The sequence below is a fragment of the Crocodylus porosus genome, unplaced genomic scaffold (genome assembly GCF_001723895.1).
Source record: "Crocodylus porosus isolate Cpor-Errol unplaced genomic scaffold, CroPor_comp1, whole genome shotgun sequence".
In the NCBI taxonomy this organism is placed as follows: Eukaryota; Metazoa; Chordata; order Crocodylia; family Crocodylidae; genus Crocodylus; species Crocodylus porosus.
Window position 1 is genome coordinate 3,992,398 of NW_017728934.1, and position 27,226 is coordinate 4,019,623.

Consider the following 27,226-nt stretch of genomic DNA (forward strand, 5'->3'; position numbering starts at 1 on the left):
GAGTCATTCGAGACTGAGAAAAAGGAGATCTCCCCTGCCAGGTCAGTAAAACCACTTGGGCTGAAAGCATCATGGTATCTCTCCTGGAGCTACACCAGTCAGTATCGATTGCTACTTTCCTCCTGATGTAAAGGGGCACTATGCCAGATAGTGCAGATGGGCAGGGAACGGGTGGGTTTTAGGCAGCCTGCCATTATTCTGCATGTATCATTTAGGGCAGTGTCAATATGTTTACTGTGACTTGAGTGTCCCCAGGTGGTGCAGGCTTTGAGCCCCAGAGAAACAAAGTGCCAAGGCAGCACTACGTAGGGTGAATGGATATGCTCCCCACTTGGAATCTGCGAGCTTATACAGAATGTTGTGTCGTGCGTCGACCTTGGCTTTGGTATTTAATTTGTAACTAAGTGCATGGTCCAGTGTTACCCCTAAGTAGACCAGGTGTTTCTGATGTTTGAGACTTTAGCCACCCCAGGTGACATTCAGATGTTGTTCCACATCCCAGCTTCTCAGATGGAGAGCACAGATTTGGGTTTTCCTAGGGCAAGGTCTGAGGTAATTTTTTAGATAGGAATCTGACATCTTGTTGTTTAGTGCCCTCTCCAGGATCTTCTCTGTGTCCTCAAAATTATTTTGCTGTGTGGGAATGTAGATCATCACCATAGGTGAAAGGCTGACATTCGGCAGGAGGTGACTGATCATTAATGTAGATGTTGAATAAAAGTGGGGTGAACACACTGTCCTGTGGTAAGCTGTTCTTTTGGGAGCACCATCTACTTTTCTGGCCATTTAGTTCTACAAAGAACAAAAGTGGGAGTGAGCACAGTGAGGTCCCTTGGGTTTTGAGGGTTTCTGCTACTTTCCATCAACCTCTGCTTTGTTCTAGACTTCAAAGTGTTCCACAAGCCGTGTGGGCCCAGATCTTCATCTGGGGTAAACTGGTCTCACTCCCTTGATCGCTAGATGAAGATCCAAAGCCACCTGGCAGCAAGCTGCCAGCTGCTGGGTTAGTCTGCCTCCTGCTAGTAGTAGCAGTCTGTACCTCTCACCCACTACACAATGGCTGTGTGCAACAGCGATCGCAAGGCCATGGTGCTTTCTAAGGGGCACTGCAATTTTCCCTCACCCTTTATATCCTGCAGGAGGCACAGTCTAGGAGAAATGATACTGCATAGCCCTCAGAAAGCAGGTCTCAACCTGTAAGCTGAAGCCCGGGAACCTCATTTCTCCTGTGATCTGAGACTGAGAGCAAGCCCCAGGAGTTCAGAGTAAGTGATGTATCTTGTCTAAGCATGTAGGCACATATACGTGAGCACATGTGCACAGGCATTCAGATGCAAGTGTGTACATATGCACACACGTGCAAAAAATCAAGTGTGTATGTGTACCCTCCCAGCCCCTACCTCCCCTGAAGATGGAAGCGCTTCTTTCTCCCCTCATTTGCACCCCAAGTCCCAGCAGGCCAGAGGCTTATTCTAGGGGATGAAAGGATTCCTTTCTGAGAGAAGCAACTTTGTTTGTGCTGAAAGCATCTCCCTTCCTCCCTGTCCCCTCCGTTGACCCAGACAGGGCATTACCGTGATGCTGCATTGTTGTTGTTGGCATTGCTGGCATTCGTATTCCTCTCTGGGGTGAAGTCATCAAGGAAGACAGGGGAGTCTATGTCCTCGCTGCCCTGCTCAGTGAACTGCAGGGGTCTTTGGCTGGCTACATGGGGCTGCAGGGGGCTATGGTGCTCAATGAAGTTGTCAACCTGACCAAACAAGCCCCCTTGCCTCTGGAATGAAAAAAAGGATTGATCAGTGGAGACCTGGAGACCACACTCCTCAAAGCCAGTTTCATATGGCAGAACTCTCCTCCATGGTCAGCGCTATCTCCACTGCCTGGGCATCTCCCTTGCTCCCCTGCCACACTCCTAGATAACAATTTTGATTTCAGAGGAACAGAAGAGCCTGGGAAGAGGCCTCCCGGGTTGCCAGTCCAGTCTCCTCCTATCACAGACTCTACACCATATACGTTTTTATGTACACTTAGGTAGCTCCATCCTAAGAGCAGCTAGAGCTTTGGGGCCTGTTGGAAGGGTATTCCAGAACCTCACTGCTCTGATGGCTAGAAACCTCTAACTTTCCCCTTAAATTAACCCAGTTCATGCCCTTTTGTTCTTGTACCAGAATTGTCTTCTAGCCATACGTGGCTGCCTCAATTAGTTCTTGCCTAATCACTGGGGAGCAAGTGGCCCCAACATTGTGACTGCAATCTCAGGCATTATCATATGACCTTGGCCCTGCTGGCCAGCCTGTCTGAGACTGCTAGCCCTCTGTGGCCTGTGCTCTGAGTGGGACACTGGTTGTTGGAGCTGGTAGCCTGGGCGTAGTGAGCAAAGACAACACCTCAGGGAAGCAACATTGCTGTGCTCACTCTGTATATCCCTTCCTCCATCGCTGCCTCCACCATAGCTCTCTCCAGCTCCTCCTCAGCAGTCAGATCTCCAGAGATTGCTCGGTGGATCTCAGGGGCAGCTTCTTCTTCAATGGTCCTCAGGCCAGCCTGATTGGAAAGACAGAGATGGGAAGGTCACTTGTGGGGCTGCTACAGGACAGAGCTCTGGCATTAATGACAAGGTGAGAGGAAAGCCACAACCCCAGTTGCCTCCTCTCTGGGAATTCCTTCTACAACTCCTTTTGATCACTTCTATCTCTTTGTGCCACCATGAACTATTCCTTTCGTTCCATAGTACAGACACTTTCCTGCGCTGGTAAATGCATTTAAGCCTCCTTCCCATCATTCCTTATTTAGACTTAAACCCTACCCTATCCCTGAGCAGTAGGAAAAGTCTGGCTGCTTCCTACAGGCAGGATGAATGGGTGGGCTCCAACTGCCCTGTGTTCCACTGACCTGGATTTCAATGGGGTTCTTTTTGGGCCTGTATCCATAATACTCCTCCTGGTGCTTCATGAACTTCCTGAAGTGCTCCTGGATGAGGAAAGTTGCATAAAACTTGCCTACTGTCACCTCATCATCTGGAGGGGAGAAAACCAAGCCATTAACACGGCTGATGACACTGCCCAGCTGTCCTACAGAGCAGCTACTAACAGGTAAGGTGCTGGCAGATGGTAGCAGGAAAAGCATATGCCAATGACAGCAGGAAGGGTAGCAGATGCCAGAGGCAGAACACACCTCCAATAGGTGGAATGACCTGGTCCAGGAGCTTCATACTAGTTCGCTTCCAGATCTTCTTGATAATGGCTCTCAGCTCCTCGTTAGCCTGCTCAAAGTTACCTGTAAGGAAACAACCACAGACTCATTCATTCTGCCTCTAACGAAACAATATCCTTAGAAAATGGCTGGAAGCAGAAAGTCACGATGCAGAGAAAAACCCCTGGTACATGAAGGCTCACCCCTGCCCCCCCAACCTGCCCATTGTCGGTTCATCTGTCCCAGCTTCGCTAAAACACTCGTCATCACAGTCTAGGCACTGCTTGCTCTCAGGCCCATACTGGCACTCATTGTAAGAGAGTTCTTCCAAAAACTCACTGCAGTCTGTGGGCCTGATTCTGTATTTCTGTGTCATGATATGGCATCTGGAAGTGGGATGCGTCATGGAATGCCCTGGTGCCATGATGCAAGGGAAGATGGTGTACCAAAGGGGTCAGCATCCTATGGCCTGTGGGGTGGATCTAGGCCATGGAACCACTGGATCAGCTTGTTGATATGGGGTTTCAGCAGCATTCAGTACCTTGGCTGCAAATATTCTCCCCTTCCTGCTGCAGGGACAGGTGGCATCAAATGGCTGAGTCCTAGCACCCACCCACCTTTAACCCAGCATGGGTCATTCCAGCCTGCAGCCACAAAAGGTTACCTACCCCTGATGTAACTAAATGTAAAGGGACAGTGTCATGACATAATGACATTGCCTTTACTCAGTGTTTGAGATTAATTTGGTGTGGTGACACTGAGACAATCCTGGGAGAATCAGGATGAGGGAATCTAGACTGCAGACCCATGCAACACATTCTGATGGCTGTCTTAGGCTGTGAGCATGAAATATCACATCCTAAACAGGTCTGTAACTGGCCTGTATGATGAGACATCTAGGGAACACCAACATGACACAAGGAGTTCCTTTGGTAACTCAGGAAGTAGTTGATAATCTTCCTGTTGGGCAGAGGACACTGACTGCTTTTGGTCATTACAGAGCCAATGACACCTTCATCCAAGCGCTGAACTTTCAACCTTAAATTTTCCCTGCCTTTTTAATTAAAACTAGTATTATTATTCTCTTCTGGAATTAACCCATTGTGTCATGTTGCTGTGTGTTCTATAACAGCTGCTCTGCTCCACCGTAGAGGTGACTGGATTTCAGGGGGTGCGTCTACACATACAATTGATATACCTTAAGTAAATTGCACCTAGGAATGCATCCATATGTGCACCCATGTCAGGAGCAAATTTGCTCCCAATGGGAGCAGTTGAATCCAAGGCTGCTCCAGCCCTCTGGCCCTGCTCTGTCCCCCTGCAGCAGCCAGGGGAGCTCCAGGCTCCTCTGGTGCCAGCCCTAGGCTGGCAAGGGCCATGGAGGTCCGGCCTGGGCTCCAGGGAGCTGGGGGAAGCTGTCTCAGAGTGGGGGACAGCTCCCAGCTGTGTGGAGCTCGGGATTGCAGCCTGGCTTAGCAGCACTGGATTGGGGCAAAGCCTCATGGCCAAGCAGCAGCAGCACCTGAGCTCTCCCTTCACTTTGCTTGCTGAAGGGTTGGGGGAGCTCTCTGTCACTTATCTGGTGTGGGGCGGGGAGTGTGTGCTATATGGACAGGAAAGCTCTCTGTCCCCTGCCTGGTGCTGCAAGGACAGAGAGTTCCCCCATCCCCTCAGCAAGCAAAACAGGAGGAAAGCTCAGGGTACTGCTGCTATGCAGGCATGGAGCACCACCCCAGACTAGGGTTGCCGAGCCAGGATGCGATCCTGAGCTTCACAGTGGAGCTGCAGCCAGCTTCCTACCCCTGTCTTCTGTGGCCCCCTGCTACCTAGACTGACCTGAAGCAAATTGCTTCTGGTCACCTACTGTACCCTTAATCTGTAACCTGTATTCGTTGATACTAGCAAATAGTGCATTAGTCTAACTTACTGCACAGGAAGTCCCAGGCATGTGTAGATAATGATGCTTTACTGTGCATTAGATTAATCTAACGTGCAGTAAAGCATCTTGAGTAGACGTGCCCAAGGAGGACTGAACTAACCCCTAAATAACCTCACAACACTTAAAGGCCCCATGTTCAGCTGAGTTAACTTGACTAATTACACAATCAACCCTGTTGCATAAATATGAGGCATAGCACCCTAACCTGCTCCAGGTAAAGCAGGGGGAACATTAGCTGATTGGGAGCAATGGTGGTCAGTGTTCTGCTGTTGCAAGAGTTGCTAAACTGCTCTCGAGAGCTCCAGGAAAGAGGGCTGTGGACCCTGCTACAGAGGAAGGCAAAAACCTCACAGTCCATGACCAGGAGGTAAACTTCCTTCCTGATTCCAAATGTGGTGATCATCAGTCTGATCCTGAGTGGAAGGTTTTAGTTCCAGCAGGAGCACTGACACATCTCAGTCAAAATCCCCAGCCTTGGTTGCAGCCTACCACACCAATGCTTCTGATGAAGGCAAAACACCCTGACCCAACACCTGCAGCCCCAAAAGGGGGAAAAATCTTCCCTTCCCAATATGGCCAGCAGCAAAGCCCAGAAGCATAGGAAATACCAAACACCCTCCATTCTGCTCTTCAACCTGAGTACAGCAAGATTAACTCCACATATCGCACCCCGCCTGGAGAGCCAGAACTCCAGCAATGTGTTGGGGGAGTGAGGTGGTTCCTGGGCTTCTAATTGCTGCTCTAGGCACAGCAGTTCAGGCAGAGCTACTCCTTAGTCATTTTTGACTAATGCTTGTCCAATCTCTTCTTGAAAACCTCCAGTGATGGACATTTTACAACTTCCCTGGGCAGATATGTAGCAAAATAGTCTGGCCCAAAGAGCAAAAGGCTTCAGATGAAATGGACTTGAGAGGTGCTGGGTATTAATGTTGCAGGCACCTCCTATGTGTGCTGGGGGATGTCATCTCTGAATGCAAAGTGCAAGCAAAGCTTTATGAAGGAGACTTTACAGACTGGCCAAGCACAGGGTGGGATGTTGAAGTGGGAGCCAGTGATCCATCACCTTCTGTCTTGATCTTGAGAGCCGTCCTCACCAAGGCAAAGAGGGTGGCATTGAAGGTAACGGTGCCATCGCTGTTCAGAGGCATGTTCATGCACACCAGGCGCTGCACAACAAATCAACAACCACATTTCACTTGACGAGAACATTTTATGCAGTCATGGGCAGCTCTCCCTTGGTTGATGGCTTGGGCCCACTGGAAATTTGAGAGACCCTGTATAGTGATGCTGTGCACCCCAGAAAGGGGGCTAGTGTGCCACAGAAACCTGTGGGCTCCAAGTCCAGCATCCTCAACACTCTCGTCTACACTTCAACACTCATGACAACCAGGATCTGCCTCTACTGCATGGCACATGCAAAGGTATGGTGTCAAGAGCAATCAGCTGAGGCTGCAACCCTCACCAGTCAGCAGACACTGAATGGAGCCCCCACATCTGAGCCCTAGGTCTGGGATGTACAGCTTGACCCCATCTCTAGCAGGGCTCCGTTTAGCAAGAGCTCTGGGGCTCTTACCAAAGGGAGTTCCCTAGGGAGATTCTCCAGTCTGCCCACACTGCCCGCAATAGCGCAAGGGGCCATTATATCAAAAGGAGCCTGGAGTACATCAGCCTAAGTCCATCTTGTTTTGCTTTTCCCAAAAGATACCTGCTCCACTACACACTCCCAATCAGATCATAAATAATAATTATTCATGATGCTGAAAATCAGTTTTGGCATTCTGCCCTTCTGTAGTCCTTTCAGTGGAAGCAGGCGCAGCTGGAGACTGGTATGCACTGGTGGGAGGAGAGGCCTAAGAGGGGAGCTCCTTAGCGTCATAGAAAGGAACCTGTCCTTTGACAAGTAGGTGGTTACCTTGCAAGCCACACGGTGTGGGCAGAACTTCCCAAAGCCGAGGGGTGGCTGGATGCGCCTCAGCAGGGTCACCACATCCAGGTGCTTGATTCTCCCCCTGTTGAATCAAAACAGCTCTGCTCTACCCGTCTGCTCAGATCTGGGGTCAGAACTCGCGGGGAAAGGTGGAGAGAGAGCTGGGTTGGGGGTAGGCAGCCTGGCTCTGATTCCCCATTGTGCCACACATCCCCTGCATGACTCTGGGCAAGTCACTCGGCCTCCCCGTGCCTCGTTTTCCCCATCTGTGACACGGGAGAATGCTGTTTTCTTGTGGCACAGAATTGCCAGGAGAACACATTTATCAATGCAGGAGAGACTTACCCAGAAAGGGCAGCAACTTGGAAGCCAATGAGGTTTGGTATTGCAACATACCACAGAGTGATTCAATGATGCCAACAAAAAGGCATAACTAGGACTTTTAGTGCCCTGGGCAGAGGAGCCTCAGAGCTGGGGAGGCTGTACCAAGCACTGGAGAGTCTTATCTCCCCATACATCAGCTGCTGCTGCCCCAGCATGGGCTCCCTGGGGGCTGCCATCCTGGTGTCCTCTCTCAATCAACACTTATGGCTGGTGTCCTACTGGCCAAGCCCCAGTTTTGCTGCTGTGTTAATGTGGCCGTGTCTACACGAGATGCTGAACGTGCAGTTCCTACTGCGCAGTCATTTAGTACTTGCATACACAAATACTAAATGACTGCAAAGTAACAGGAGTTATGGTGCAGCAAAGTCCCTGAACGGCTTCTTGATGACTGTGCAGCAGCTTGTTACTACTGGACCATAGCATCGCATCGTGCTTCATGCCATGGCATGCTATTGTGCAGTAGTAACAAGCTCCAGAGCAGTCAGCGTCTCATGTAGATACGGCCAATATGCATGTCCCTGGAGCCTGGCTGATGCAGGCACTGGGCAGGGAATTCTGGGCAGCCTGAGTCTGCACCCAACAGTGTCAATCTGACTTTTGCTAATTGGCGCTCTGTGTTCAAATAAGCAGCTATTTCTCAGTCCATTCCTTAATGGGCAAGAGTCTACAGGCCAAAGCCACCATCATAACCTGATGCTCTGAGTGGTCACCTCACAGGACCACAGAAATGAATGTCCTATCTCATTCAGAGCAAGGCCCTTTCCAAGTTAACACTGAGGCACATGGGGAGGGTGGAGGGAAGCTGGTGCCTCAGCTATGCCTGAGCTGGGAATTAACAGGAGCTGTCAGTGCCCAGGGCTGTCAATCCAGCACCTTACGTGACTGCTATATTCACTCAAATGTTTAAGGAAATAATACACCTTCCTGCTGCCACTTAGACCAAGGACAGTCACAGACAAGCTTTCACTCACTTGGCTTCTGGGTCATATTCAGCCCAGATTCTTTTGAATTCATCCAGGTGATGTGGACCCAAGATGGACCAGTCACGCGTGAGGTAGTCAAAGTTGTCCATGATGACAGCGACAAAGAGGTTGATAATCTGATGGGAAATGAGCATGTGTGAATGATACTAGTGGATCCGGAGGCAGATCCAGTTGCTCAGCCAGTTCAGAGCAGCTCTGCTGAAGTCAGTGGAGCATCTCGCCCAGAGCCCACAGGATAGGACAGGAGCTGGGCTGATCCAATATGCAAGTCTTATATAAAATGACAGCAGGGCACTGGGAAGTATGGCACCTTCTCTACTGTATGAAATGGTACTGGTTAGTCTCTTCTGACTAATTATCCCCTCTGACCAGCCTGACAGATGTCAACTCAGTTTTCTCTCCTCCCCGGGGGACCCTGTACATTCAGAGACAAGGCCTGGCGTATGGATCACAGAACTGTCTTCCATGCAGGTAAGCAGTGGGCTAAAGGGACTCGCATTGCTGTGGCTCTCAGGCTGTCGAGCTGAACCACTGCATGGAGAATAGCTTATATGCCTCCCCTCAAGAAAGCCAGATGGGATGGAGACTTGGCCCCAAAACAGTACCCCACATGAGCCTGGTTTTGGGGAAACTGCTCACATTTCAGCAGATGGAGTCTGAAGTGAGCATTGTATTAGCAGGGCTGGGTCCGGAGCAGGTGGGGAGAGGAACCTCCTGGAGCTAGCAGGGTTTGTGGCTAACACCTTGCAGGAAAAAGGTCTTAGCAGTGTGGGTTCCCTCCCCTTGTCCTCTCCCAGATGGCAACTGATGCTTGTCCTTAGTTTATATGACAGGGCATTCATCTCAACCCCGCCAGCTTGGGGTTGTGTGACTCAGTACCTTGATAGCATTGCACTATGTGATCCTCTGGAAGACTAAAGGACAAGGAACCATTTGCAGGGGCTCTGCACCTCCCTGGAGCCCTGGTTTATCATGGGGCAGACTCCCAAGGTTGGGGGACAACATCCCAGGATCATTGGTGTATAGAGCAGCACTGATACTTTGTTTCCCAGCCTTCTTTCTGCCCCTGGGGAGGATATGGGAGGTTGGCTTCACAATGCAGAACATGCTGGACTCTCTGATCTAGCCTGGAGCTGCTGAGATGGGCTGGGTGTGCTGAGGAACAGCTAATGGAGGTAAAGCTTTGGGACAAGCTCCAAGATCTATCCTCAGTGGTCCGTGACAATGGTCTGGCCAGGCCAGAGGGATTCACAATAAAGAAACATACCAGGAAGGCACACAGCATGTAAAAGCTGATGAAATAGAAGTAGGCAAAGCCGGTGCCACAAGTGTACTCTTCTCCTGGGGCGTAGTCGGACTCTGGGTCACACAGCTTCCCGTAGCTAGCGGCCAGCAGGATCTCCTGCCAGGCCTCTCCTGTTGCACACCTACCAAAAGAGGGAGCATCAGCTGCGTTCTGCAGGGGACGGCTGCCCTAGCAAGGCAAGGAGTGACCAGCCCGCAGGAAGGGAGTGTGGACTACTGATTACAGCAGGCGCTGGAAATCAATACTGTTGGGCTCCACTTTTTGCTGAGAGGGAAGTATGGGCCAGAGCTTACAGGAGGCCACTGGGAATCAGGACCACAGGGATCCAGCCCCAGATGTGGCAGGGTAGAGGCATGCAGTGGTTAGAGCAGACCCCTGAGCCAGGACCCCTGGGCTGTGTCTGCAGCTCTGGGAGGGGAAGGGAGTCTTCTCGAAGAGTCAGAAAATCTGTTTGGGGTCATACGAGATGTTTTGTTCAGCCCAGATTGAAACGTTTCACTTGGAGCTTTTTCTTTTTAATTTAGCTGGTGACAAAACTGAAGTAGATTTAGAAACCAATGGCTACCTCAGATAGGAACAAAGATGGCTTAAATTGTTTAGTAGTTTTTTTGGTTTTTTTACAGAAACAATCCAGCAAAGTCAGCACAAATTTCCTGAATGCTTCTGTTGACCTGATTGGACATTGTGGGGTGAAAAACAATGTACGCGTCCCTCAGGTCTACTCCGGATTAGCGAACGCAGGGTGGGGGTGAGCAGAGAGGTCATACACGGAGCAGTGGCTTGAAGAGGGGACTGCCACCCCACAGACCTGAAGAGCAGCAGCACGGCTTGGGGGAAAGTCTGGAAGTTGTTGTTCCGGTTGATTTGGGTCCCATCCACCATGGCAACTTTCCCAAACATCTGTGAAGCACACTATCAGGCTCAAGCCACCCTGCACAGAAATGCCCAGCCATAGGCAGTCTCTCTGCCCTGTAAACCCATAAGCTTCCCCTCTGCTCCTGATTGCTAGTGAAGTTACTTGGCTTCAGTGTTTCCTCTGGAAGCCAAAGGATTTATTGAGATTTGATGGGGGGTGGATGTCCAGATTCCCTTAGGCACATGCCTTGGATATACCCTCCTGCGTGCTGCATCCAGACAGCCCCTTTCCATTCAGCATCCTAAAACACAGCCAGGGAGTGTGCAAAGCAGGGAGGCCCTGCAGACCAGGCACTGTGTCAGACACCAACAGCTCTGGGGTTATTCCCAGCTCTGCCACTGAGTCACCCTGACAAGCTAGAGGAGTTTGACCTCTCTTGGTTTGAGGAATGAGGATAAAACTGTGCTCTCCCCCATGGGCCCCCAGAAGGGGACCTTCACAGAGCCGCCCTCTTACCCTGCTTCCCTGAAGCACTATAAAACTCAGATGTTGCCTCCCCCAGCCCCCACCAGCCACAGCCCCACCTTGTCCCCATTGCCTACCTGCATCCCAATCACAGCATAGATGAAAAACAGCATCACAATCAGCAACGCCACATAGGGCAGGGCCTATGAGACAAAGCAAAAAGTCCAGGATTCCCATGCAATGCCAGCCTGGCAGCAAGGTGAGAGGCAGGGGCAGATCCAGGCAGGTGCAGTGGTGCAGTTACACCCCCTGCTTCAATTCCTGGCACACCCAAAGCTTAAAAATACCTGCCTGCCAATGGCAGCAGTATTTCTATCCAGGGAGCACTGAGGCTTATGGCTTCATGGCACTTCATGGCTCATCACCATCTAGCTGAGTCCTTCTAAACGCTTCATTCCCCAGGTGTTAACCACCCTCTCTCCTTTTTCAAGTCTTAACGTTCCCCTAATCAAGTTATCTCTTTTCTGCCACTCTGCTGTGTATTGCTGGCTCCTGGTAATGGAACTCCTATTTCACAGCCCTGCAGACTGTTTTTAAGTCTAGCTAGAAGTGTTAACTCAGGTGTACATCAGCTCAGGTAAGAAACTTTCAGTGAAGCATTGGATGTACTACCAAGATGCTCAAAAAGACAAGACTTGTTCTATGAATCTGAAAGAGAGATGCCCATTGAATTTTAAACACTACAGGACTAATGAAACAACAGCTTTTGATTATTTTTTTGCCTAATTTGTTGTGTTTTTATACATAATAAATGATATAGCAAAGTAATGCACATTCCAGTAAAGATTTTTTTTTGCTTCAGTCTTAAACTGAATTACGTAGCCCTAGGCCTCTAGTATATTAGTAGAACTTCTAGTTTCAACTGGAGAAACGTAGCTATTGTGTTTTATGTGATGCTTGACAATACTATCTGCACCCCCTTTTCAAAATCCTTGATCTGCCCTGTCACAGAGATCTCAGGTGCCCTGCGCCTGAAAGTAGAAATGGCTCAGAAGAGACCCCTAGTGGTGAGAAGGGGGAGGCTCAGCTGCCAGTCACCAAGGCAGCACAGGTGCTGGTTGCTAGGGCAAGCAGTGAAACCAGCTGACAGGAAGGGGTAGGGCTTAGCCCTTCTTAAGCCCAGGCAGGAGGCCAGGAGGGCAGTTCCCTTCTGATGACCGAGGGAGGAGGAGCTTAGCTAGTACAGTTGAAGGGGAGAACTCTGATGGTGGGAGCATCCCCTGGTCGCTGCTGGGGTTGGAGTGCTCTCTCTGGTAGGGATTGAATGTAGTTTGACCGGACGGTCTAGCTTTTATGTTGCAGCCAGGGGGCTTTGTGTTCTTGTGTTTAGTGTTTTTACAAGAGGACCACGTGAGGCTATTAGAGGTTGGAGGAGGCCTCATAGGAGCTGCACGGTAGCATGGGGACCCTGGCACCAGAGAGGGCTCAGTGTTTGGGGTGCATTGACCCCAGTCCCGGAGCCAAGGGGGGGAAGTGAGAAGCCCCGGAGCCGGGTGGGGGGGCAGTGAGGAACCTCAAGGAGGTAAAGAAGAGGGCCAAGGTGTAACAGGGCCCAGGTCAAACCGCGTCAGTACCATCTGCAAGGCTTGGGCTGTGGTGTAGGGGAGGAAACGGAGCCGCAGGTAGTGCCCCCTGGCACCAGGGCACATAAAGTGGGCAGCCTCCTGCTAATTACATCAATCAATTAAGATCAAGGCATGGCAGGCGAGTAAGCAGGCGATTGGCCCATAACAGGAGGGTGGAGTCACTCCTAGAAAGGCTCCAATAGCCTTGTCACATGCCAGGGTGATCTATCCTCACCATAGCATCCATCTAACCAAATGTGTAACATATAATAGTGATAAAGCAAGGACTGCCTCCCAACGTAGTGACTGGTTCATAATAAGATTAACTGTTTGCTCCTGGTGCCTGCTGCCAGCACTCCTCTGGGTTGAGCAGGAGTCATTTGGCAGTGACGGTGCCAGATTTAGAGCCTGTTGCTGGCCCATGCTGGGGATGGCCCCTACATACCTGGAAGGACTTGATAAAGGTCCAGAGAAGGGTCCTGACTCCTTCCCCTCGGCTCAGCAGCTTCACCAACCTCAACACTCGGAAAAGCCGGAAGAAGGTGATGGAAACACGGGAGTTGTCCTCAGAGTCCTGTGGGCAAAGCATATCTCTTAGCCAGTCAGTGGGAGCACATGGAAGGAGCATGGCAGGCCATGGAGAGAAAGGCTCCTGGGAGACACGCTGTGCTCTCCATGGCTGCTCACCCGCATGGAGGATCCTCTGTCACGTGTAGTCAGTGCAGTTTCTTCCCTAGTTCTACCCACAATGTTCACCGCTACAGCTACATAGCTCAGAGCTATCCTAAGGCTATGAGCCTGCTCATTATCTGCAGTCAATCAGTCCTGTTAGCTGGGGAGCACTGGGCCAGCTCAGAGCAAAATGCCTGCAGCGGTGAGAGTTAGGGAGCACCATGCAATTCAGTAGATGCCAGCTGGGGAGATCCAAAAGGACAGTCAACTCCCCTACCCTCCTGCCCAGCTCCTCCATCACTGTCTGGGACATGGAGCCTTCCTTACCCACTTCACTCCTGCTTTGCTGGGGATTCTGGTTCAGACTGCACCATGGGTCTTAGGGCCACCTGCCTGCACCCAGGGACATGAGACTACAAAGGGCCTCCTGGGCCAGTGATTCCAGTCCCATTATTTGGTATTTTAAAAATAAAGTGGATCAAGACTTGTCTTAGGTCCAGAACCTTGATGGTAGGTTGGCACATGGCTCCTTTTAAGGATCTAGGGCTAAGCAACTTAGTGCCATGGAGTCCCACACAGGGGTCATGCTCCTAAGACAGGTTAGAAAATTCCCCTTTAGTCCACCAGCGTGGAAGTGAAGCAGATGCTAGTGCCATCTCTCTGAAGCCCAGAAATGCTGTGTCCTCTGGGAGGTGCCCCCCTAGAGCAGCAGACAGAGGCGCTGCCACACTGCTGTGAATAGATTCAGTGATGAAACACCTGGGATCCCACCCTGCAGAGAACCAAGACTTGGTGACTGGAGCAATGTCTTCCTAACTCAGCTACCTTGACGGCTCAAAAAGCCTTTGAGCTGTGGCTGCTCCTGAGTGATCTATGCTCAGATGAGGACACAAATGCAAACCCTATCAAACAGACCTCTTGCCTCAGGCCACTGCTCTTGCCCACCTGGCTCCAGCTCTGCCATATATGCCTTTAAGGCCTGATTTGGGGGGTGGGGGACAGGATACAACACCTCTTGGAATAAACTCATAAACCTCTCTCAAGATACATTAACACAGGCCGTCAAACCACACAGATACTGGGAGAGCACAGCTTGCACCATTCAGGCCACCCACCATACACATCCTGAACTGTCCAAGTAAGTAGCAGCTACACAGGGCCAGTGACAGCACAAAACATCAGCACAGATGTGCGAGTGCCCCAGGGTCTAGAGCCCTTCCACCAACTTGCCAGCCTGCAAGGGTTTCTGTGCCTTTCGGCTGCTGACAAGCCTAAAACAACATGCCCCCAGACTCCTGGCCTCTGCCTATCAACAGATCAACTACCGCTGAGGGCAACTTAGGTTGTGCTCCAGGATCCCAAGCTGGACAGGGAAGGTGGGATCCATATGGCCCCAAATATTGCATGGCTGGGACGGACGCTAACCTTCTGCAGGAAAAGGTGCAGTGTTCAAGCGATGCGTCTCTGCAATGGCTCTAGTTACTACTGAGAGACGTTAGGACCAAAGAGTTAATGTTGTCCTACAAAGAGTTAGGACAAAAGACCCAATACAAAATAAAATTGCATTGATGAGACAGTGAGCAAGTATGGCTTCGGCTTTGTCTGTGCACAGCCAGGTGTGATCCTAGTCAGATCCTAGTTTCAGGCCTTGTTGCCTTGAGTTCAATTATGTCTTGGAATGAGGATGGAGAGAAAGAAAGGAAGAAAAAAGAAAGAAGGTGCAAAAAGGGTCAGCAAGGCAAGTAAGTGGATGGATGGATGGATGAAGTCAAATCACAACGTGGGGTAACAGGATCTCCACCAGGTTAGGCATGTTTTAGGTTAGGATAGCAGTCCCTTGATGTCTTAAACTCCCAGCTCCCTCTGCTGTAGTTACCCAGTGTCTTTGCAGAGCAGCTCTCTGTATTCACAACATGCAATCCACACGCACAGCAGCTGAGTGCAAGGAAGAAACACCATGGGAAGGGAATAAAAAGAGGGCCACCGCAAGCACATGCAGCTGATATTTACAATGCTATTACAGCCTCCGCTTAGGCAGTACAGTCCGCCACTGGAAGCAAGAACAGTCTGTCGAGAAAATAAGAGAGTCAGCAAGAGGAACTGTCACAACCAGTGAGGCAGGAAATGAAAGAGAGAGAGAGAGACAGCGGCAGAAAGAGAAAGAGAGAAATGGGTAGATTAGAGGAAGAGACACAGACAGATGCAGACTTTCAGAGAAAAAAGTAAGATGAAAATTGGAGGAAGCGAGGGAGAGGGTTGGGGAGGGAAGACAATGAGGCAACAGGGGCAGGGTGGCCATCAATTACTGCATCAACTGAGGTGACCCTATTTCAATTCTGACTGGTCCCAACAGTGGTCTGGGGAAGACCTGCAGGGCAGTGTCGCAATGCACAGTTCTAAAGCTAGACCCCTTGGCAGGGGACAGACATTACACATAAACCAGTTTAAAAAGTGATCAGAAACTGATTTAAACCTGTAACAGTGCACATAGGCCAGTCTGAAAGTGGCCCAAACCAGTTTGAGATAAACCTGGTTGGATGTAGTATCAGACTTGAGTGATTGAACTCAAACCGGTTTATGAAACGTCTGTCCCAGACTAGAGGAAACATTGAAAAAAGCATGTATGCGAGTTCAGATCCTACAGATCTAATCGCATCCTGCAGTGCAGCATAGAAATACCTGAGGTAGGTTTAAATGAGAAGCAGTACAAAGTACCCAGCATAGGGCTTGTTTAAAGCTAGCTGGGGTACCCTTGCACTACAGTCCATGTGGTAGACACATTGCCCTCAGACAAAGAGGTGTTTAATGACACATCCTTGTTTATGCCAGACAGTTGTACCACTTCAGCCACACTGGTGCAGCTATTGCAGTGCACACACCTGTGGTGCAGTCAGTTTTACTGGTACAGTTGAATCCTAATACTTGGCAGCATTAGATTCCCTGTCCCCTGCAAAGATGAGGACCAGCTTAGTATCCTTATACAGAGCCACAGGAATCAGCTGCATGGGATGGTTGAGATGCTCCAGTTGAGCAGAGAAGTGGTGTCCCTTGGAAGAAAAGCCACAGTAAATAGCTGTGCAGCCCATCCTTCATTTGGGCACCCCCTGGGAATTAAGCAGATTGAAAACCACTCAAAGTAAACCACCCAAGTTCTACTGTATAAAGATGCCTTGAATGGATACAGCTCATCCCCGAGGGGAAAAGGAAGAATTGCTCTGGCCTAAAGCATCTTTCCTCACATACAAAAACACAAAAAGCCTCATCTTTCCTCACATACAAGCTTCCCAATCCTTATAATGGCTGGGCTTTCAGGGGTAGATTGACCTGGTGCTCCAAACTGGCCTGCATTTGAAAATAAGACCTGTTCCTATGTCACCTAGGCTTGAGTCTATGACAGACTTAACCCACTCTGAGCCTTCTGGAAAGGCCAGGATGTATGGTACATCTAATCAATGAATAAAACCTATGCTCTCACTTGGGTGTAGCCCAAGGGCATAGGCCACTAAACCGTTTGAATGACCACAGACCTTCAGTGCGTTCCCACTGTTCCTTGCTTGTGCTCATCGGGTCACAGAAGTTCTCCCACAATTCACTGCACTGCTAAGAATCATTGGATGCACCCCCAGAAATCCTAGCACTGCGCACAAGTGAATGCAGCACTATGGATGCAGTCAGTGGGACACATTTGAGTCTGCCTTTGCAGTATGTCTACTCACAACCAAAGCCAAGCTGGATGCTGACCACTCAGGTTAACTTTCCATCTTAATTCAAGTACCACCTTGCTTTACAGAAGGGCTCTGCAGCTCCTGCTCCTACAGTAAGGGCAGCAGACGGGTAGTTCAGTTGCCTGAGCCGCTGTGGATATGTTTAGATGCTAGCTCTTGGATGTATGGATCATCTCTTAGTTGGCACATACAGTGCCTATCATGCTCGGGGTCCTGGTTTTGGGGGCAGGGGGGAGGAGGCAGGGAGACTACAGCCATAAAACAGAAAATAAATTGTCCATTGGCAAAGGGTTAGGATCAGACTGGGGTTTGCCTATGGCCCTGAGCTCTGGGTTTGGGGTCAGGCCACTGCAAAACCAATGCTGAGGAGACAAGAAACAAAGTGGAGAAATTAAGAACAGAGCCCAGGTCAGCTGCACTGATCTGAAATCCACCAAGGACATTAGGACAAAAGGATCTGAAATCCACCAAGACCTGTGTTCACTTGAACTAGAAGAGAGGACCCTAAAAAATTTAGGCTTTCCCATTTCCCATTGCATGTGCTTCAGTGAGTCCTGTGTCCAGCTCAAATTGCTATAGGCTTGGGGATTATGAATGCACGTGTCTGAACCACAGCACACTGAGGTTAAGGAAAAGTTTTCATTTACTCCAGCCACACCCAGACATGCCCTTCAGCACTATTAGATCTGGGTTAAATTCTCTGAAGAATTTCTTTGAAGCCTCAGTCCCATTTTTAAAAGCAACTTAAAGCCAAATGTCCAAGGGTAGCCATACACTGATGATGCCAACAGGCATGTAATGGGATCGTCTGAAGTGGAAAGCAGGTCAGGAGCCTAACTACCACTGAAATCCATGCAGCAGAGTGAAAAATCAATGGGAATTAGCTGCCTAAACTTTTAAGTTCTTTTGAGAACCCAATTAGAGGACTTTCTGCAGTGATAGGTGCCTAAAACCCCTTAGAAATCTAGCTCTGATGTGCTAAAGTCTCAGAGATTTAGGCTCTTAAATATCTCCAGGTATGTCTACACTGTGGCAGCAGTTTGCCCCGGACAAGGTGGCCCCAAGCACACCCACCCACCTACCCTCAGCAAGCAAAGTTGCAGCTCAGAAATACATCAGGGGATGCTTCAGGGCATCTCTCTACTGCCACTCTCAAGATGTCGCTAGTGATCTTCACCCTCCTACCTCTGTATTTGCATGGTTCATGCAGGAACTTGATAATTTCTGAAGTGCAGTTCTTCCCATTGCCTGGAGAGAGAGTTTTGTTCACTCCAGTGTAAAGGTGCCAGCTATCAGTCTTCTGCACTTAAATCTTTTTGCCAACATTGTCACAACAGGGTCAGCGAATGCTCAGGCCTCACGCTAGCACTGTGCCTTTCACACTTTGGGCCTGGTCCACAGTGCAATAAAATCAAGAAATGTTTTTCTTCTGACTTCAGTGGGCACTGACTAAGTTCACAGGCTCTGATCCAGCAAAATGCTTCACATTGAGCACCTATATAGTCTCACTGAGGACAATGGCACCATTCACATGTTTGACATAAGCTTTGGTGGAGTGGGGCCTTGCTGACTACATAAATGGCTTTCACTTGTAAGATCCACCCCTGCCCATTATACAAGACTAAACAGCAATACACAGAAACATGAGAAAGAAGGAAAGAAAGAGGAAAGGAGAGAGAGAGAGAAAGAAAGGACAGACTTTGCAATCCAGAGGTACAATTTTGGGGTGGGCAAGAAAATGCCCCATAAGAATCGCTTTGTTCTGCGTGAAAAATGATCTCATCCCTGCCATGGGGGCTGCCCATCTCGGCAGCGCTGCCGGGACCAGGTTTGCAGGGTTTCACGAGAGTGTGCTCTCTCTAAAACTTTGCAATCCCCCTGTTGCTCAGTGCGTTTTGGCAGGAAGCAGCATTCCAGAGCAGACAAGGCTACTGATTCCAGGTGAGACAGTGCAAACAAACCACCCAACGGATGCTGGTGACACTACAGAGGAAACCCACCTTCCCCATCTCTTGCGCTGACCCAGAAAACCCCAGACAGGGATACTTACCCCAGGGTGCTGAGTCTCGCCAGCTACACTCCCCTGCTCCATTAATCCTAATTCCTCTTATCTGAAACCTCTAGCACATCATCCCTAATTCTGTTCTTCTCTGGGTCTCAGCACCAGAAGCTCAGACCCTCTCCAACATGACCCTTGAATGGATAATGGTGACCACAGTCACAGCTGTCAGGGGTATGTGCACACAGTATGCGAAGAGAAAAACCTTCATGGGAATTCTGGGGTAATAAAATGGGCCCCCTGGGAAGACAAAAAATGTCTTGGTGGCTCATGGAAGGGAGGTAGAGGGCGAGGGGTAGTTGGGGTACCCTGCTACTGGTTCTCTGAAGCCTACCGCAGAGCTATCCGCTGGCCCCACACAGGTCAGAACATTTTGTGATAAAGGAGCCCAAACGACGTGTGAAACTAAATGACAAGACAGAGAAGAGCAGAGATCTTGGGGCAATACAGTACTCAGGCCCTGGAGCATAGTGGGCACTTAGGCACCATGGCCTCTTGGCAATAGATTCATTGAATTATAGAACATCGGGGTTGGAAGGGACCTCAGGAGGTCACATGTAGTCCAACCCCCTGCTCAAGGCAGGACCATCCCCAACTAGATCATCCCAGCCAAGGCTTTGTCTACCCCAAGTGCTTTACTACCCTCCTCATGAGAAAGTTTTACTAATATCTAACCTAACCTTCCCTTGCTGCAACTTGAGATCACTGCTCCTTGTTCTGTCATCTGCCACCACTGAGACAGTCCAGCTCCATCCTCCTTGAAAGTACCCTTCAAGTAGTTGAAGGCTGCTATTAAATCCCCCACCCCCTCTCTTCTCTTCTCCAGACTAAATGAGCCCAATTCCCTTAGCCTCTCCTCAAAAGTCATGTGCCCCAGCCTCCGAACCATTTTCATTGCTCTGATGGACTCTCTCCAATTTGTCCACATCCTTTCTGTAGTGGTGGGCCCAAAACTGGACACAGTCCTCCATATGTGGCCTCACCAGTGCTGAATAGAGGGGAAGAATTACTTCCCTCAGTCTGCTGGCAACACTCCTACTAATTCAGCCCAGTATACCATCAGCCATCTTCACACCAAGAGCGCACTGTTGGCTCATATTCGGCTTATTGCCCACTGTAACACCCAGGTTCCTTTCTACAGAGCTGCTGCTTAGCCAGCTGGTGCTCAGCCTGTCCTGGTCCATGGGATTGTTCCATCTTAAGTGCAGGACTTTGCATTTCTCCTCATGAGATTTATTTTGGTCCAATCCTCCTATTTTTGAGGCCTTTCTGAATCATATCCCTACCCTCCAATGTAACTACTACTCCCCCTAGCTTGGCGTCATCCGGAAACTTGCTGAAGGTGCACGCGATGCCATTTTTCAGGTCATTGCAGATACTGAACAAAACCAGCCCTGGGACTGACCCCTGGGGCACTCCACTTGATACCAGGTATCAACTGGACAGTGAGCCATTGATTATGAACCCTTGAGACTGACTATCCAGCTAGCTTTCTATTCACCTTACAGTCCACTCATCCAACCTGTACTTCCTTAGTTTGCCTGTGAGAATGCTGTGGGAGATGGTATCAAAAGCCTTGCTAAAGTCAAGGTACACTGCTATCCCCACAACCACAGGGCCCGTCATCTCATTGTAGAAGGCAATCAGATTGGTCAGGCGTGACTTGCCCTTGGTGAATCCATGCTGACTGTTCCCGATCACTTTCTTCTCCTCCATGTGCTTGGAAATGGATTCCTTGAGGACCTGCTCTATGATTTTTCGAGGACTGAGGTGAGGCTGAATGGTCTATAGTTCCCTGGATCCTCCTTCTTCCCTTTCTTAAAGATAGACACTATATTTGCCCTTTTCCTATCATCTGGGACCTCTCCCAATTATTATGAGTTTTCAAAGATAATGGCCAGCAGCTCTGCAATCACATTGACCAACTACCTCAGCACCCTCGGATGCATTACGTCTGGCCCCATGGACTTGTGCATATCTAACTTTTCTAAATAGACCCTAACCTGTTCATGGCTGCTCACCTCCTCCCCAAACTGTGCTGCCAGCTGCAGTAATCTAGGAGCTGAACTCGCCTGTGAAGACTGAAGTAAAAAAGGCATTGGGTACTTCAGTGTTTTCTGCATCATCTGTCACCAGGCTGCCACTCACCCTCAGTAAGGGACCCACACTTTCCCTGAGTTTGCCTTTGCAGTTCCATGATACCCACTGATTGAAAAGCTCTGCCCACTGGGGTGCCCATATCTCCCCTACCATTATGGTGGTGTTTCCAAGCAATGATGTTATCTAGAGCCCAGACTTTTTCAAGGCTTAGAATTGCTAAGGAAACAGTGCATTGGTGCCTAAAGGTAAGGTAGAGAGCAATGCCAACCACGGGCATAGAGTCACTGAGATGTCATCCCAGCACTTGGTAACGCTGGCTCCAAGTGGCTGCTCTGCCTGGAATTCCTGAAAACACGTCAGCCGAAACATTAACAGGTAACGCTGGGTTCTCTCCCCATAATGCCCCATAATGCACCTCTCCTTACCCTGGTCCACCTAGACAAAGGTGAAAAGCAGAGTGGCTTATACAGTGCTTCTCATTAAAATATGAGTTGGTAGGGGCAGAAATCTTACTCAAGGGGTAATTTTTGGGATGGTACAATGGGAATGGTACAATCAGTCAATTACAAATGGAGGAAGCATGGCTTTTGGATTCCTGCTGTCCAGAATGGGAGCATCATTCTGGGAGGTCATTGCCATTGCAGGCATTAGCAACACCATCTCCCTTGAAGGCAAGTGGTCATGCACTCTGCCAGCCATAGGAATATAACTCATGATGAGGGCTATGCCCTGTGGAGACCTGTGGTGTATTATGGCTGGTCATCTGTGCTTCAGAACAGGAAATGAGGATGACTTTCACCTCCTCTGGTCTGGGTCTTCTTGCTGATGGATCCCTCTCTGTACTGGGGTTTGGGGTAAGAGCTGACTGAGTGATGCTCAACAATACATTAGAAAACTATTAGATAAGGCATGTAGTAGGAAGGATCAGTAGGATCACATTACCAATTAAACTGGGGCTCTCTGCTTCCTACCCTGCTTCTAGAGCTACAGTGAGGTCTACTGAAAGCAGCACATCACCAATGTGTATACAGAAGCAGTTTCAGTGCCAGGTGCTAGGAAGCCATGCTAGTTGTAGTCACACGTCTAATTCCCAGAACACCTCTTGGAAAATGCTCCTGTTAGGGGTCTATATTCATATACCTACCTTCTCTATAGACACATAGGTGTTATAGAACATGTGGTATATAGCAAATAAACCCCAGTGTATAGTGTATAGACATGCATGCATATATGATGTGTGCTGGGTATATGCGTGCACTGTCATATACAAAGGCACACTCTCAGCAAACACATTGAATGTGGCCTGATCCTCAGATAGTGCCAGGCAGAAGTTTCGTAGAGGGATAATAAGACAAGATGAACTCTTTCAATGACTTCTGTGTCAGCTGCGAGCCACATGTGTCAGGTATTAGCCATCCGAGCACGTGCGAAAAGGACTTAGTCAAAGCAAGGTGCGGGCGGACTGTTTTCAAATGACGTGCTACTGAGTCAGCTCAAAGTCCTGGTTCTGATCAAGGATCAGGACAGTTTCCATTAGTGGCCCCCACCATGAAAACAGGAAAAAGGGACAGTATCAGTGTCTGGCAGTGAGGTCCACCATGTCTGTGTGATGTCTTAAGAGAAATCCTATCAACAGCTTTTTATAAAGAAAGAGGAAACGGTTAAGCTAAGAGCCCCGACCATACTGCTGCTAGTCTCTTTCCCACCCCACGCCAAGCTTACAACTGATCCAGCCTCCGAATTGGCATTCCATGGGGTACTGCAGCAATCCATACTTTCTGTGGGATGAAGAGTTGCTGGGATGCTGCAAAGGTGCCTTAATGTCCATATCCTGCCCCAATGCAGTATCTCTGAAAAGTCTCCATCCCTTCAACCACCTCCCACTGCTACTGGCAGTGACAGTCACCCAAGATGTCCTGCTGCTGGTACCTGCCTAGCACTTACGTCTATCTCACTCAGGATGACATCAATGATGCTGCCAATAACGATGAGGAAATCAAAGACGTTCCAAGGGTCGCCAAAATAGCCCTAGAATCGAGGGAACAAAGATAGGGATGGGGAAAAAGAAGAGAAAGAAAATGGGTAATCTCTAATGGTCAAACAGAGAGACAGTGGAACGCAGGGAAATGGAGATGATTTGCGCAATATACTCCCTGCAGTGGAAACCTCCCACTCCTGATTGCTTTATGCCATGCCCAGTCTAAACATACACTCACGCCCCTCTGCCAGGAGAAGACTTTCTATGGGTTCAAACAACACACCAGTGAAAGTCAGTGATCCACTGAGGTTTGGTCTTCTACCCCACTTGGGGAAAAAAAGGCAGGGCACCAGTGTATCGGCATCTGCCAACAACAAGTGGCCGCTTGGATTGAGATCCGCCTCCCTTTGGCATCCCACCGAGCTCTCAGCTAGTTGTTGACAACAAGAGCTGGTTGAAAACTGTCCATCAATATGGCTTTTCTATGAAAAATGCCATTTTGCCCAAAACAGCATGCTTAGAAAAAACATGCAGATTTCAGTAAGATTTCATTTAGAAAGACAGTCAGTAAGGTGTTTTGATAACTTGGAAATATCTGAGCATCAGCCTGCCCACACATGATTTCCCAGGTTCTGAACAGCAGCCCTGGCCCATGTGACTTCAGTGGCATCTTGTGGGCATATGACTGGGTAACCTATGCTCTCTGGTGTTCCTTATTCAGAAAGGCTGGTGGTTTAGGGACACTACGTATGGGAGAAATGATGTTCCTAGTGCTTGATGCTAGACCTTGCACAACACCCCAGACCCTAGCTCTAGTGCTCTAGTCTAGGGGTAGACTAGCTTAGTGCTCACCTTGGCTTTAAAGGCCATGAGCTTGACAAACATCTCCACAGTGAAGAGGATGGTGAAGGTCACATTCAGGATATCTGAGGCATGGTTCATCTCATCAGACTGGTTGTAATGCTGGAGAGGCAAAAGGAAATTTGTGATAGTCCCTGGGCTGTGGGAAACAGACACAGGGCGGGTTAAATAACCCTCGGGGCAAGCTTAGACATCACAGGCCTGTTGTATGCACAAGTGGAGTTAGGCACCCAGGTGTCATTCTTTTCTACCCTTCTCAATCCCTAAAAACTGTTAAAAGTAAATTGTGGATGGTGGGCAGGTCCTCCTCCTCCTTGCTGCTTTGTGTGACTCAGTCTTCAGGGCAAGAAGAAGGTGCATTACCAGATGCATAACAGAGGGGAACAACCAGGGCAGCAGCTCTAGGTGCTGCTTTGTGGAGGGGACACAAATGTAGCCACCACCATGTAGAATGGGTTTTCAGGGACTTGAATGGGATGGGATGGGATAGGACTGCAGGTCCCCTTAGATACCCAACAAGTGGAAAAGAACCTGGCCTGATGTGTCCCTGCATGCACAGTTCTGGAGCTGAAATGAAAGGCTGAGAGCAACATACTAGCCGAGGTTTCTTGTGGGGAACAGGAAGGAAGGAAGCAAACAAGGTGAAGTTGCCTTCTATATATCCAGTTCTGCTATTGCCCCTCAATCCTGACTCACAATCCCCTCTGCTAACTCAACCCTGGGTTCCCCCCCACACCGCAGCTTTGTCAGTGACCCTCAGTCCCAACCTGCAAGTATCCCAACCCTGGGCCCTCCATACACCCTGGTCAGCTGATGCCAGTCATTCATCACCAGCAGCACCTGCTTTTCCACGTGGGAGGCCTTCACCAAGCAGAGACCACTAGTTTTGCTGGATTCCATGCCAGGATCCACTCTCCAGAAAGACCAGAGGAGTGCCCTGGCCCTACTCCAACCCACATCTCATTCCCATTGCTTGTTGACCTATTGCCAAAAACAGGGTGGCCACAGAAACCCACCCAGCCCCATGCCCTGCAGCCAATAGACCAAGAGCCACTGCACCATGGCTGGGCATTAGATAAGCCCATCCTTACCTGCATGCCCAGGCAGATGGTATTCAGTAGGATCAGAAAGAACATGAGGTACTCGAAGTAGGAGGAGGTCACCACGTACCAGATCTGGTATTGATAGGGGTTCTTGGGGATGTAGCGTCTCAGTGGCCGGGCTTTCAGCGCATACTGCACACACTGGCGCTGTAGCGGGGAAGAGGAAGAAGGGGGAGGAGTGAAGGCCATGGTGCCGTGCACTGGGCAGTGCTGCTGAAAAGTGGCCCGGCAGCCTCCCTGGGAACCACTGCTGGCACTGCCCTCTTGGGGCACTTTTGCTCTGCCTGCTACAGGTCACCAGAGGGATTTCCTGAGAACGGGGCTTGGCCATGGGCTCCTGGCATGTGACCGTACTTTGTCACCCAGTCCGTGTACTGTGTACTGAAGCAGCGGCAGCCCTATCTGCAGCCTCTGGGCTTTTTACTGGCTTCCCCCCCAGACGCTGACCTGGCAGGACTCTGCTCAGTGTAGGAAACCTGAGCTGACGGCAGTCCAAGGCAGGAATGTGCAGCTGCTCTGGGCAGCTGGGCCATGTTCTGGCTTCACCTGGGTTGGGGAGAAGGCTCAAGGAGAACCTGAATCCTGCATGCCAGGGTGCCATGGGCTGAGGAAAGCTGGCACCATGAGCAATGGAGTAGTGTGGCCCAGACCCTCCCTCCTACCTACAGCACAAGGACAGGAAAAGCAATGGCAGGAGCACCTGCAGTGGCCTCTGAAGGGATCTGTCCATATCTGCCCCAGGCTGGAGGGCTGCTGCCAACCATTGACTCCTTGCAGGGCCCCACCACAGCCCAAGGATCCACAGCCTCCACCGGCCCCAAGCAAATGTGCCACATTGCCTGCATGTGGCTCCCAGGTAATGCATGAGCTACACAGTAGTTCACACCCCCTGGATGATGGGAGTGTCCTGGGGTCTGGCTAAGCCTGGATCTTGCAGTGCATGGTCAGGGTGACAGAGGGCAGCTGAGACCACAGGAGGGCATGTAAAATCTGTGGGCACCTGGGTTTCAGTTTTATAGCTTGAAATTCCTGAGCCTACATTGCCACCCTCATCTGCTGGGCAACCCTGGCATTGCCTACCCTGTGCCCTCCACCCTTCCCAGAGCCCTGACCATTCTGCTCCAGCTGCTTTCACAACAGGATTGCTTATCTTGAGCCTGGTAATTAACTCCCATACTCCTGCCTCCCCCCCACCCCCAGAACACAAGTGCCCCCTGCCCCTGACTCTGGCCCAGTTAGCATGCCCCACTCCCACACCAGAACCCAGATGTCCCTGTACCTGGTTCTTGTCCAGCTCGCAGTTCTTGTACTCGCTCTCACCCTGCTCCTGGAAGGTGACAATGACAAAGCCCACAAAGATGTTCATCATGAAGAAGGCAATAAGGATGATGTAGATGATGAAGAAGATGGCCATCTCCACCCGGTAGTTATAGATGGGGCCCATGTCCTCAGTGTGAGTGTCGATGGCCTTGTACAGCAGCCTGTGGGGGTCAACAGAGAGCTTAACAGGGTGGTTGATGACACAACCCTTCTTCTATAATAGACACAAAGACCTCTGGGGGGCTGTGGTCCAGCTGGCACAGGGCAGGCAGGACGTTCCAGCCAGCAACTCCCCCTCGGCCCCTTGGGAGCACTACCATGCTTCCTAAGATGGAGACCTCTTTGTGCCCCTCACTCCTACTTTTGGCATTACCAAGAGGAGAGGCAATGCCAGAGAGGCCTGCAAATCTCCTCCATGCAGAGTGATACTCATCCCAGGCCCCCATGCCACCCTTACACCAGCCAGACTCACTGTGGCCAGCCCTCGAAGGTCGAGACTGTGAAGAGGGACATCATGGCCGAAAGGACATTGTCGAAGTGGAAGTCATTGTGCTGCCACACACGCTCCTGCAGCTGAATCTGCGTGGGGTCACCATCCACATACGTGATGAAATACCCTCTGCAAGGGGAGAGGGCACATACTGAGGTGGGGGACCTGCCTACCTTCTCACCCTACCTAGGTAATGGCCTTTTGATTTCAGATTGGCTGTGGCTGAGGGACCCATGGGTGA

The 27,226-nt window shown here is 50.0% G+C and overlaps 1 protein-coding gene across 1 annotated transcript in view; it reads right to left on the reverse strand.

Annotated features, from left to right (window-relative positions):
- CACNA1S (calcium voltage-gated channel subunit alpha1 S) overlaps positions 1 to 27,226 on the reverse strand; it is a 94,234-nt gene that overhangs the window by 6,966 nt on the left and 60,042 nt on the right. The window contains exons 24-39 of the mRNA XM_019546348.1: positions 26,968 to 27,114; positions 26,455 to 26,656; positions 25,164 to 25,322; positions 24,064 to 24,174; positions 23,178 to 23,261; positions 13,123 to 13,251; positions 11,190 to 11,255; positions 10,540 to 10,631; positions 9,693 to 9,852; positions 8,414 to 8,541; positions 7,044 to 7,140; positions 6,195 to 6,297; positions 3,175 to 3,276; positions 2,893 to 3,017; positions 2,416 to 2,544; positions 1,575 to 1,774 (exon numbers count right to left, since the gene is read on the reverse strand). Of these exons, the coding sequence (XP_019401893.1) occupies positions 1,575 to 1,774; positions 2,416 to 2,544; positions 2,893 to 3,017; positions 3,175 to 3,276; positions 6,195 to 6,297; positions 7,044 to 7,140; positions 8,414 to 8,541; positions 9,693 to 9,852; positions 10,540 to 10,631; positions 11,190 to 11,255; positions 13,123 to 13,251; positions 23,178 to 23,261; positions 24,064 to 24,174; positions 25,164 to 25,322; positions 26,455 to 26,656; positions 26,968 to 27,114 (2,034 nt within the window). The remainder of the gene's footprint in view (positions 1 to 1,574; positions 1,775 to 2,415; positions 2,545 to 2,892; positions 3,018 to 3,174; positions 3,277 to 6,194; positions 6,298 to 7,043; positions 7,141 to 8,413; positions 8,542 to 9,692; positions 9,853 to 10,539; positions 10,632 to 11,189; positions 11,256 to 13,122; positions 13,252 to 23,177; positions 23,262 to 24,063; positions 24,175 to 25,163; positions 25,323 to 26,454; positions 26,657 to 26,967; positions 27,115 to 27,226) is intronic.